The sequence below is a fragment of the Poecilia reticulata genome, chromosome 12 (genome assembly GCF_904066995.2).
Source record: "Poecilia reticulata chromosome 12, P_reticulata-male-v2, whole genome shotgun sequence".
NCBI classification, from domain to species: domain Eukaryota; kingdom Metazoa; phylum Chordata; class Actinopteri; order Cyprinodontiformes; family Poeciliidae; genus Poecilia; species Poecilia reticulata.
Window position 1 is genome coordinate 896,490 of NC_088841.1, and position 13,630 is coordinate 910,119.

A 13,630-nucleotide genomic window follows, 5' to 3' on the forward strand; every position below is an offset into this window, starting at 1 on the left:
CTAAACACAACACCTTTTGTGTGGGTTGTTATGAATTGAAAAATAGACTTATGTGCATTACACACATGAAATGAATGAAAATGTCTAAGAAATTATGTATGCTTCATTTAAGACTACTAGTGTAGTCCTGAGAGAACAGCTGCCTGGGAGCTCACACCTACCCAGCTTCAACAAGAATCCTAAAGGCACTTTTCCACTAGCCCGCCTCTAACCGATTTGGTCCCAGTCAGTCCCGACCAGAGTCATTTTCCATTAGCAAATCCGGCGCTGCTCTGCCCAGCTGTTCTCATGTATTGATGTAGTACTAGCCACACCGAGCTGAGTACAGCACCAAACCAATTTGAGTTGGTTTGGTCTAATGACCTCACATCAAACTCCAAAACAACATTATAATTTAGCTGTGGACAGCAGACGTGCCGTTTTTAAACGCTGCGTTTTGTTCCAGCAGCACTATATGTAAAGCTACTCCAAGACGAACATTTTGAGTCACAATTATTGTATTTAAGTTGAATCTCTTGCATCATTTAATTGATTAGTTACATAATTAAGTCAATACTTTTTTTTTACTTTAATATTGCTTCGTCGAGGTGCTGATGTGTTGGTGAGCTACCTGCCGTCTTTCTTTCTTGTGCCAATTCTTCGTTCGTGGTTTTCTAATTCCCATCCATTTTCCCCATTCTAGACCCCCTTACAGACTCCATTTTACTCATTCTTCGTTATATTTGGCAAGTAATGGGTGTCAAATTAAGATTTACCAGAGAAGCAGTCAGCTCGAGCGCCCATCTCGGAAGGTGACGTCACCGGAACACTAGAGTCTTTATACTTTCTATTAAACAGTATTAAATATCTGAGTTTATTTGAGTCCATCGGAACCAAAACCTCGAAAACCAGAAACCAATACTGAATGTAGCTGCAAACATCAGCAGAGTTGACCACAGCTGCTGCTGCTCACAATCTGCCCACTACAGTGAGGAACAGAGCGCATAATGGAGACGCGAACTACTGGGGTAGAACCTAACCACACATTAACCGGTTAGAGTGAGACTTGCCAGTGGGAAAGAGTTTTTTGTGGTTACAATTTCTTTTTTTAAATTTAGCCCCAAAACAACCATAGCATCATAACGATCAAAAACAAACACCACGCACATCACACCAAGAACTTTGAGCGATCAAAAAATAATAATTACCTGACCCTTTCTGTGAACCCTTTCTCTTCTTGAGTGCTTTTTGGAGAATCTCCTTCATGGTTACCTTCAGACTATCCACAGGAATTAAAGAGAAACCATGAGCAGCATTTCTAAAAAGAAAAAGATGGAAACAGTCAGATATGGACAGTCCAAATATAAATGCACAGCAAAAATTTCAAAGCCTGAAAATGGCATTATTCTGTGTTAGAACAAATGATTAAAAACATAATTTGTTAATTCTAAAACACAATGTTAGTTAATAATCAATTTTATTTTTAATTCACTTCTAATATCAAATTGAGATCTCAAAGGACACATTCACACACTGATAATGTGTGAATGTGTCAGACTGCACTTTGGCAGTCTGACAGAAGCCAGGCTGCCATTTTGTGCCATTGGCCCTTCTGACCAACATCAGCAGGTGCATGAAGTGTCTTGCCCAGTGATAAACAACCAGACTGGGTGGAGCGCCCTATAATATTGCTTATACACATTTTCATACTTACATTCTGACAAACAGTGACTGTCTAGAAGTCAAGCCAGGTGAAGAGTATTTCTCCACCAATGCTAGTGTGCTAAAGCCAAACTTGTGGATTGGCTCATTGGAATCAAGTGGTGGGAAGTCCGTATCCACCTCACCATCATCCTCAGCAATGTGAAGGCAGTAGGCCTCCACATTCTCACTGTAGGACATCAACGGTGGACAGGAAACACCGTTAATGAAGAGCTTCAACCTAAAACTGTATTTGGAATTTGTTTGTACTCACCTGAGTTTGGGTTCTCGTCCCTCGCTTGTGTACTGCCAGCAGATGAGTCCAATGAGGTCGTGAACACGAGCGTTTGCAATGGTGACCACTGTCATCGGATGCATTTTCTCCTGAGTCATCTGCATTGAGAGGTAGACATCTATCTTTTTGGTAGCCGTGGTACCAATGTGACCCTTGAGACAAAGAGAGAAAAGACTACATTAGGGGTGCACCAATACATCGGCCAGCCGATTCATCTGTGTCGATTTCCTTAATATTGGGAGATCGGTGATCGGCCAATTTTTACATGTGAAGCCCATCTTATCCACCAATGTTATCAACCTCGACAAAGGTCTAAAAATCAACCACTGAGCTTCTCTTTTTTCCCCGTGAGAAAGGTCTGACTGACAAACTGGCCGACCAGGTCATGTCTGCACATTTACAGTTAACAATAGTCATCATATTGTTTCTAATTCAGCAACCTTCTTAATATATTGAGCAACATTTCAAACAAAAAATAGTATTGACCAAAATCAGAATCAGTAAGTTTGGCTTTTTAAAAGATCGGTAATCGGCCAGAAAACTGCAATCAGTGCACCGATACTTTACATAGGCAATGCTGAAAGAAAACATCAAAATTGTGTATTTATGTAATATCTCTCTTGCAGCATGTAATGTTTTAAAAGAAAATGACAAACTTTGCTTCAAGGGAGTTACTAAATAAATACAATATTTTGATATTTAGCTCACCACCATCAGCATGTGAATCACTGAATGTACTGTGAAGCGCTTTGGGGTCCTCTTAACTTGATACAGCGCTATTCAAGTACAGAGTATTTGCCATTTAATGAAATACAACATCAACATTTTGTTTCTAAATATAAGTGAATGAAGTGCATAAGTTACAGATAATGAGTTGGTGTACCATAACTTGTTAAAAACTGGTACAGCTTAAAAACAAGTTTCACTTATCAAATTTTTTGAATTTTGACAAAATACTTATTGATAAACATTTGAAAAATAGTACTAGACTCCATGGCACTGTCATGTTCTTCATTTTACATTAAACAAAGAGGTGCATTTTATTTCTACAAATAATTACATTAGCAGTACATAAAATTAATTTAATAAGGTGAATAGATGCAATTATTTGGCAGTGATCAAAGCTTCATCGAGTTTCATCACTAACCCATACCAAAGCCCTTCAATCAATCCATAACTCTCCATGAGCTTACCTTGCCATCAAATTTAGAGTACTCATTAAAGGGGTTGTTGAGCTGCTGTGGACACTGTTCCAGCCGTAGTGATAAGGTGGATTTGACCCCGGCTGTTCGTGGCCTGTCTTTGTAGTCCCACTTTTCAAACAGAGACCCCAAATCTTCCGCTGGACAGAAAACAAGAAAGCAACAAAATTTGGAACACAAAAGAAAACAACATTCAGTAAACATAACTCAAGTAAACTCAAAGAACAAAAAAAGATCATCAGAGTAACTTTATTCAGTATTAACTACCTAGATTGGCAGCCAACACACTCCTATTTCTTTTGTACATTTACACATAAGCTTTTTGTTTAAATATGTACAGGAAACAAATCCTAACACAGATAATTAGGTCTACTTCAAAAGTACATTTTGATTGGCTGTATACTCGACAAATAAGATTGAACGTTTAATTGTTTAGGCCCTGTAATGCACACAGAGGCTCTTCAAAGTGCAATTTTAGAGTGTTTATATGCACGTTAACAGATTAAACCTTACTATGTTTTCACATATAACAATCTGCTCATTCTTCAGTTGATCTGTGCAGATTAAATAAAAAGAAATAAAATGGCTTTGAAATGATTCATCATAGCTGGAATATTCACCAGGGTGTTTACACTTTTGTGAACTAAATACAAAATAATGTGTCTGTGTTTATTTCTTGATATTTGTTTTATGTAGACTTAATGCAGCACAACTCAGTTATAGCTCAAATGTACAATAACTCATTAGTTTCCATATAATTTTATTTAGAGATCATGGAGAATTATCATTGAAGGAACAAGTTTTTAATAAGAGTGCACCAATTGCAGTTTTCTGGCTGATTACGATCTTTAAAAAGCCTGACCTGCACTTCCGATTTTGGCTGATACCAATTTTTTTGTCTAAAATGTCACTAAATATAGCAAGAAAGTCGCTGAGTTGGCAACACTGGGGTGATTATTGTTAAATGCGAACCTGCAGGCATGAGCTGGTGGGCTGGCAAGTAAGTAAAGCTCAATTATGTGCTTTTCACAGACATAAACTCACAAAGCATAGTACAATAAAAATCAACCTTAAACTATGCAAAGCATAAAACAAACATAGCAAACAATAAAATTATGACATAAAAGCCTGGGAAAATAAAACCCCAGTTGCTTTTTAAAAACGTCCACAATGTGCAAAACGGAGCAGCAAAGGAAAACTGTTCCACAGCCACTGACTGAAAGAAGCATACGAGAAGCAACCAAGAGATACAGTGTTTGGAACGAAGACCACGAGCAGCAGAGAATTTAGTTAAAAGCTGACAAAGATGATCTGGAGTCTGACCATTTAAAGCTCTGTTCGTCAGCGCAAGCACTTTAAGACGAATTCTAAAATCGACTGGGAGCCAGTGTAGAGACTGGAACCAGAGTGATATGACTGAATTTACTGGATTTGGTGAGAAGTCTAGCTGCTGCATTCTGTATTGATTGTAAACATGAAATTGGGGACCTATCCAGGCAGGTAAAAATTACATTACAGTAGTCCAGATGAGATGACACAAAAGCATGAATGATTTTCTCTAGGTCAACTCTGGAGACCCATTTCAGAAAATGGGAAAAAAACAAACAAAAAAAAAAACAAAAAAAACACAAGAATGGGAAACAGTCTTAAAGCCGATTTTTTCCTAGTGGGCCAAATTTTTTTTACTCAGCTGCTTTTTACCTGTTAAGCTTAGAAATAAACAGAAAAGGAGACATTTTTCGTATCTCATGTTTTTATATGTTTTTTATTATGTCCATCTCAACTAAATGAGCGTAGAACATCTTCTCTACTTTTCCCAAAGAGTTTCATGTAATATCTAATTAGGCATGATCTCAACCTTTTAAACTGGATGTTTGCTTTTTTGTTTATCATTGTGCATGTCTGAATAGAGAATATATAATACAAAATATAGCTTTGCTTTTTGTAAAATGTCATTGAACTTTCAAATGCGTTGGCATGTTATTATTTGTAGTAATGTAAATGGATTACAGAGTTACCAAACAGTTGGCAAAATTAATGTAATCTCTCATTTTTGATGATCATCCATGAAGCAGTTTCAGTGCGGCACAAAGCACAGCTGGATTTTTGCCCAAACGTGTTGTGAGGGCCTGCTGGGAACGTCTGGCAGAGTCTCCTGTGAGACGAAGCTTTAACTCCCATCTCCGCCAGAACTTCGAACACGTTCCGGATGAGGTAGGGGACATTGAGTCTGAGTGGACCATGTTCCGTGCCTCAGCAAGCCTATGGCCGCAAACACCTTATGGCCGCAAGGTTGTTGGTGCCTGTCGTGGCGGCAACCCTCAAACCAGTGGACACCTTCGGTGAGGGATGCTGTCAGGCTGAAGAAGGAGTCCTATCGGGCCTTTTTGGCCTGTGGGACTCCAGAAGCAGCTGATGGGCACCGGCGGTTGAAAGTGAGTGGTTACTGAGGCAAAAACTTGGATGGGAGGAGTTTGGAGAGGCCATGGAAAAAGACTTCCGTACAGTTTCGAGGTGATTCTGATCCACCATTCGGCGTCTCAGGAGGGGGAAGCAGTGCACAACAAAACTTGTCTTTTAGATTTTATTTTTGTTGGTCAAACTACTGTTTTAAACTGATGAGTCCTATTTTATGAGCCGTTTTTTTTACATTGGTTTTAGAAAGAGGCAGAATCAGTTCAATTTCCAGTCAACTGATAGCAATGCATTTTTAACCAATAATCAAATGTATTTTGATCAATAAAATACATCAGAATTTCGTAGCTTGTGTGTGCTACCCGAGTATGTATCTTGCTAGCTGTGAGGTAAAGGATAAAGTGAGTGTTCAGTCATTATACTGATTAAAGACTGAAGCCATTTTGTTCAAGAGGAAATGGAAGATTTTTTTTTTTGGCAGTTTGCCACCTTAAGATCATAAAACATATACACACATATGATATATAGTGTAGTTAATTTATTACCAGGTACAGCATAGTTACTTTGAAAAGTAACTTGATTACTCAATGAAAAATCCAACAGCTAGAAAATGTGCATTTCTCTTTTCTCTCTATTATTTACGTTTGTGGCGTTACTCCCCAAGGAAAAATAGGAAAGCAACAATAAATGTTTTTAATAAATTAAAATGACACACAAGTCACTGTGTGACTTGTGTATCCAAGTCACACAGTGACTTGGATACACAACTTTAATCTAATAACTGGATTGTGAATAGTAATGCGTTAGAATACTTGTTACTGAAGCAAGAGGTCAGATTAGAGTAATGCATTACTAAGTAACATATTGATGACATCATTGTTTGACATTTCTGCTCAAGCTATTTATGGATCTGTCAGGTTTCCGATATGTGTCCCCCCAAAACGACAAACTTGTTTCTACGCCCTTGCTCACCAGCATTCTGCTGGTGAGAATCTACAGAATCTACAACAACTTTTGGATACCATTACTTCATAATTCATTAAAATTAACATATTCATATCAAGTCAGGTTTTATCACTAAATTTGAGCAAGGCAAAATTCATGATATTCACCAACAACAAACAAAAGTGCCCAGAGGATGTTAACATAGAAAGAGTGCATGAAACTAAATTGCTAGGGATAATAATAATAATAATAATAATAATAATAATAATAATAATAATAGAACGTTCTGGAAACCTCACATTAAATATGTCTGTAAAAAAGTATCAAGAATTATTTCAATTATGGCCAAAGCAAAATATTATCTGAATAGTCACTCCACATCTTGTATTATTCAATGAGCCAGTCATATATACATTTTTGGTCAGAAGTGTGGGAGAATACATATAAATCAAAATTACAGCCACTAACATTATTGCAAAAAACAGCCGTTGGAATAATGCACAATGATAGTTGTCTTACAAATGCAAATCCTTTATTTGTCAAGTCTAATTTATTAAAATTGTAGGACATTATAAAATATTAGACTATACTATTTATGTATAAAATCTGTTATAATCTGTTACCTAAACATATTAAGGAAATGTTTTATGAAAGGGAGGGTGGGTACAATTTAAGGGGAACACTGAATTTCAAAATATGTAGCATCCAAACATCTATGAAAAGATTTTGCGTCACTGCAACTGGTATCAAACAATGGACCGAACTCAAAATGGAACTAAAACAATGCCCAAGCATCAACTTGTTTAAAAATAAATGCAAAACTAGGTTACTTACATTGTACATGGAAGAAGGGGATTAAGACAAATATGAGTTTTTCCTTTGTTTCTTCTGTGTTACTATTTCCACCATTGGTAGCTTATTGTTATTTTACCATCATTATAAGTTTTTCTCTCTCTGTGTTTTTATTTTATTTTATTTATTGTTTTATAAAAATTAAACACAGATTAAGAAGAATTATTAGGTGCACTTTGGCAATGAGTTGGCAATTATCCTGATGCTGTATGTCCAGTTGTTGTTTGCAGTTGTCATTATTACTATTATTATTATTTATAAATTTTCTTCTCTTGTTATGCAAGTTGGTTTGTAACCATTTTGTCTATGTAATATAATTTATTTGTTGGCTCTTTAGCCCAGTATATTGATCAGGCACATGAATATTATAACATGGTTTTAATTTTAAAAATTTGATAATCATTGAGTCAGTAGTAATATTTCGTTAAACTGAGATAAGGGGTAGGACTAAATAAGTGTTCACTTCTTCCTACTCCTTTTCAAACAGAAAAGTAGTGGTACACAAACTATTTTGTTCTTGGTTATGTATACATGTTTACTCTGTCCTACTGATTGCTTTTTTCTTGTTTTTAAAAACCTGTCTGAAATAAATAAATCAAATCAAATTAAAACCAAAGACTTTCTTGCTGCAAGACAACAGTGCCAAAACAGACTTGCTCAAATATTTTGATATTGGAAGCAGAAAAATTGAAGGATTCATACCAGAATGAGAGCTTGTCCTTTCCTTCCACTGAACATTTTTACATTTGATTTGATTTTGCCGTTCTTTTCTGAGTCTTTCAAGTCTTTGTGCTGCAAAGAAAAACAAATTTTACATTTTGCATGCAAACATTTCCAAGCTAGTACAAATCTGTTGAATAAAATTCATAGTTTATGTAAATCACACAATGACAGTCACACAGTCATTTACATTAAAGCATCTTCAGTTTCTACTAAAGCCACATTATCCATCTATGTAATAACTATGAATTAAAATGTCTAGTTTAAAACAACAAATTAAAGATGGTAATAATTGTTTTAACTTTAAGGAATAAAAATAACATATCAGAACATATTTACATTGTATAAAATGGACACAATGTACACATTCAAATGTGAAATACAGTGGAGAACAGCAATGTCTTGATTTGGGGCATATACACAAAAATATGAATTATGTCAACAAAAAACCCCAAAACATAGGACTTATTGCCAAGGTATTTTTTTACCCCACTCATCTTACCAGCAGCACCAGGCTTTTCACAGCTTTCCTGTTGGAATCCTGATGAGACAGCCACCACAGGTCAGTATTTAAAACTAAGTGCAAAACCTGAGAGGATTGTAGAATACTACCACATTCCCAGAACTCTTAGCTTCACACCACCAAACAGTTTACAACTATCAAGAGAGTCAAAAGGAAACATGATCCCTACCTTTGGACTCCCTCATGGCAAAACCATATTCACCTTTAACGGTCAAAATGCCTGAAAGTTGCTTGAGGCAGATTTAATTCTACCCCTTTAATCAGGGCTCACTAAATGCAGATTTCTGCATCCCATCAAATCAGAGATGCACCGATCATTCAGGGAGGAACTAGGCCAGTTTATTCTGGTCAACTTTCATAGGTAGACCAGTTTGGTTCTGTCAAGAGTCAGAACCCCTTCAGGACTCTGAAGCTTTACCTTCCATTGCCTTACACATGCTTTGAACTTTTTCTCCATTTTGTTACATTATGGTTTCAACTTCAGTGCATTCCATTTGGATTCTACCTTAGAGTCCATCAATACATTGTACATGATTTCAAAGTCAAAAATAAAAAGTAAAAGTAAAACCTTATTGTGTTTAAGTTAAACCACTTATATGTGGTTCTTCGTACAGATTGGCTCAAACCCAGTGAGACTGGAAGTATCAGTAAATATCAGCTTTTAACTCTTGACAGAGATTCTCAGTTGAATTTAAGTCTGGACTTTTAATGACCACTCTATCAAATAAGAACATGCTGTGATCTAAACCATTTAATTACCTAGTTGTGCTAGTAGGGAACGCATGATCCAGGTGTAGTAATTTTCAGTTCTGCATGTAGACCAAAAAGTTGACGTTTGTCCAGAGCGTCTTCCTTGGCTTGTAGCACACTACAAACAGAACTTCTTATGGATTTGTTTCAGAAATTACTTTGTTCTTGAGATTAATAGGTAAAGTTCAGATTTGTTGAGTGCAAGACTGGAAACCGATCTTCTCACCTGACCTTTGCAGCCAAAAGATAAAGCATGCAGGGTTTCCCCCAGAAACTTGCTAAGCCCGGTGGTCAGGGCACCGAGGCGGTCCACTGGCGGTCCACCGTGTTTTTGTATTAAAAGATGTTAAGTAGACAATAAAAGTAAAAAATATCACAGGGTAATTATATGTTAAGGGAAAACATCGTCAGTAACTGCTATATAAACCCACAACTAGTTTTAAAAACAACTAATCAAAAAATACAATTAAAACAAATATCAATTATGTCCACTTCTGTTAAATCCAAATTAAGTCAGCGGCTCCATCAGGCCCCCCAGAGCTTCAGGGGCCCCATAAGTGCTAATATTTTAATATAGATCACATATATATAAATATAGCATTTGTTTATTGAGATTATCATTGCTGCTAAATTTGATATAATGGTTTCAGCATATATAAATTAAAAGACTTTAAAATTAAATTATTTAACATTTATATGTTAGATTTTAAGGAGCTGACAAGTTTATTTTGTAGAAGTTCAAAGAACAATATTCATAGTCAGATTGGTTTGTTACCACAGCTACAATCTGATACTGTTATTTTAATCGTTGCGTTTCAGCTCCGTTTGTTCACAAATACAAATTAGTAAGCTGCAGTTATAATTTATTGCTTTTTAGGTTTGCCAGTTAAACTACTCCCCGTGTCCTAGATGTCACTAAATCTAACACAGAAGCTGTTAGACGTGCTGAAGTTTTTAGAAACAAAAGAGGCCCCTAAGTCATATTCTGCTCCAGGCCTCAAACACCCTTGGACCGGCCCTGCATGATAGTAAAGCATGGCAGGCTGCCAGGCCTATAATACACTGGGGGAAACGCTGGCATGGAATATATAGTTTGCTAACCTAATCCTGCTTTATACTTCTCCACAACGTTCTCCCTGACCTGTCTATAGTGTTCCTTGGTCATGATGCTGGTTATTCTCCAACTAACCTAAGAGGCCAGAAACACTGAGATTAAATTACACAATAGCAAACTGTACTTCCTAATTAGGTGACTTCTGAAGAAAGAGTTTACAGCTGAATATTAATGCTAAATATTAATGCAAAACACTCAATGTTTTTTTGGCAACTTTGAATTTCTGCATTATTTTGATATGACAAATAATATTCCAGTAAAATATGTTTAAGTTCATAGTTTTAACATGACAAAACAAGTCCTATTAAAAGTTCAAAGCATGTAAACATTATAAGAAACCGTGAATGTGTTGCATCACAGTCAATAACAAAACAGTCATTGTCTGCACGATCTAGACTCCAAATATCGTATTTTCCGCACTATAAGGTGCACTGGATTATAAGGCGCACCTTCAATGAATGGTCTATTTTAAAACTTTTTTCATATATAAGGCACTGCATTATAAGGCGCATAGAATAGACGCTACAGCTATCTACATATTTGTAGAGTACGATTTGTTCCGTACTCTACAAATGTGGATGTGTAATAATAAAGAAGTGGTCCCCGAGTACTTTATATAGAAGGCCTCCCCAGTCATTGTTTCACTCAAGGTGTTGATGTTGTGATATTGTGCCCAAATGCTTTCTGGGCAACAGACCAACCGACACGCTCCCCCCCCCGGCTTTAAATGTATAGAGGCTGGTCCCTTGGTAACCCTAGTCGAAGTACACCGGATGAATATCTAAAGCCTCTTTGTTGACATAAAGAATGTCAACAAAACAGTCCGACTCCGGTCGGCGAGGAGAGCCGACCGCGACAGGGCCGGGGCGTGGCCGGACGATGGTCACCCTTCTCCGTTCGCGCACAGCATGTTTGTGGAGAACGTGGTGCTAAATGACCAGCAGACGACCTAGTTATCAGGTCGGTAGGTAGATAGGTCAGTCAAACTTTATTAACAAACCAGCGTTTTGACAATTATCCCAGCATGCACCGCACGCTGCTTCTTCTTCTACGGGCGAAAATGAAGTCGGTGGCTGCTTACCGTAGTTGCTAGACCTGTTGTGGCTCAATATTAGTCCATATATAAGGCGCACCGGATTATAAGGCGCACTGTCGACTTTTGAGGAAATTGAAGGTTTTTAGGTGCACCTTATAGTGCGGAAAATACGGTATGTACTTCCTACAGTCTGAAATTAAGTTTAAAATGAAAACTGGGTCCATTTGAAATAAAAATCTATTGGGTCGACCAGATTTGAACCATTCCGTCGGTGCATCTCTGCATCAAACAAACCCATATCCCATCTTAATCACAATAATGAATGATTTGAGGATTAGCTTAAATGGCAGATTTGGTATTATGACAATCAAATAGAAAGCCTTGCACTTCTCATCATGGTATCAAACAGGTTATATTGTAAATTCAATGACATTCAGGCAACACCTTAAAAATTTGCTGACTGAATCAATGAGACCATTTCCAGGTGTACTGTCTAGAGACATTTTAAAAGAAGGGAGTTACTAAGCAAAAACAGGGAAACCTGTAATATGCTAATATTTAAATTTTTTGTGTATTAAATACTTAAGAAAAATTAAGACAAATATGCTTGTCTAATTTGCGTGATTCTATTCTTTCGCCATTTGTCAAGATGAAAGGTCTGGCAGGTAAAAAAATAAAACAGCATTCATAAGATGTCCCAATTTAGAACCAATTCTTTCTCCACTTGACCAGATGCTGAGGCTATTCATATAGGAATAAGAAAGCAGAAGCAGTGTGTGAAAAGCTGGTTCCTCAGTGGTAAACTTTACACCATATATGCAGAACAATACCAGTAAATATAAATACAACACTAAAGTAAATACAGAGGATTAAACTGGTATGGCAAGATCTTTCGAGCAATACTTAATACAGAGGACTGTATGGCAAAAATAAACAGACACTATTTATAGATAAAAGGTAAAATAATATTGTTGAAGTGTCATGGGTTTGTTGAGATCACATCTGGTACTGAGAATAAATATATCTTACAGACCATAACAGTAAATAACTGATCACTTATTTATGTTTTTAATTAGATTTGATACATTTATTTCTTCAATATTATTTTTTATGTCAGTGTTAATGTCATGAGGCTGTTGAGTGACTCCATGACACTTTCTATTTGACTCATTAGGATTTGATTAAGAACCAAATTTGTTCTTTGTAATTTCTGTCCAGTAAAACTATTAATCTATAATCAATAGGCAGGTCTATATAAAGATATAATCCATGTTTCTGTCTCATATTTATATGGCATTAAAAGGACCTGGAACTTTTGTTTTTCCACTCTGGTTTGCACAATAAATGCCATGTGGGTGAAATTTTATTGATGATACTCTGATGTCCCATTCTCCTGAAGGCAGCACAGAGCTGCACCACCAGAAACCGACAGAAACACTGAAGAGAAGAAGAGTTATGATTAATGTAGTTACAGTTCTATCCATGTTTTAATGTTTCAGAGCTCAGTTGTTTTGCAAATAGACCAAAGTTTAAACTGGCATGTTGTTCATCTTTTATCTGGTCATTTTGTGGAATATTTAACAACTAGAAAATGGCACAGAACAAGAATATTGTTTCCACTCTGATTGGCTGCTGTTAGGCCTACCGATTTTAAGTTGAACGTACATTGCATTTTTCATAGACACCTGTGAAAATAATTTCTTTTCACATTACTTTGTTTTTCTCTGGGAAATTATTTTTTGATTATAAATACGGAAACAAGCATAAAAATCAAAACATCTACAAAAGTGATAGTAATATTAATAAAATAATAGTCAGTGCAAAGTAGCCTATAAATTCTTTGGTGGGGGGCGGTGAGGGACCTGGATAAAGGCTACGGGGGCGCTGGTCCAAAAAGGTTGAGAAACACTGATGTATCATGATGATATAATTTAAAATTAGATTCCCCTTTTAACAGCAGTGCAACTTCAAAGACTTCTGCTTGGATTCCTGAAGGAGACTGTTGCATTTTTCTATCCTTATTTACTTCTTGAAGCTGTTTAATAATCAAATAAACAAAGTCAGCACTAAACAAATATATGTTACATAAGTTATAATA

At 36.4% G+C, this 13,630-nt stretch overlaps 1 protein-coding gene across 1 annotated transcript in view; it reads right to left on the reverse strand.

The window, feature by feature from the left end:
• mapkap1 (MAPK associated protein 1) overlaps positions 1 to 13,630 on the reverse strand; it is a 29,470-nt gene that overhangs the window by 13,250 nt on the left and 2,590 nt on the right. The window contains exons 3-7 of the mRNA XM_008423070.3: positions 8,092 to 8,181; positions 3,169 to 3,317; positions 1,955 to 2,127; positions 1,694 to 1,870; positions 1,188 to 1,297 (exon numbers count right to left, since the gene is read on the reverse strand). Of these exons, the coding sequence (XP_008421292.1) occupies positions 1,188 to 1,297; positions 1,694 to 1,870; positions 1,955 to 2,127; positions 3,169 to 3,317; positions 8,092 to 8,181 (699 nt within the window). The remainder of the gene's footprint in view (positions 1 to 1,187; positions 1,298 to 1,693; positions 1,871 to 1,954; positions 2,128 to 3,168; positions 3,318 to 8,091; positions 8,182 to 13,630) is intronic.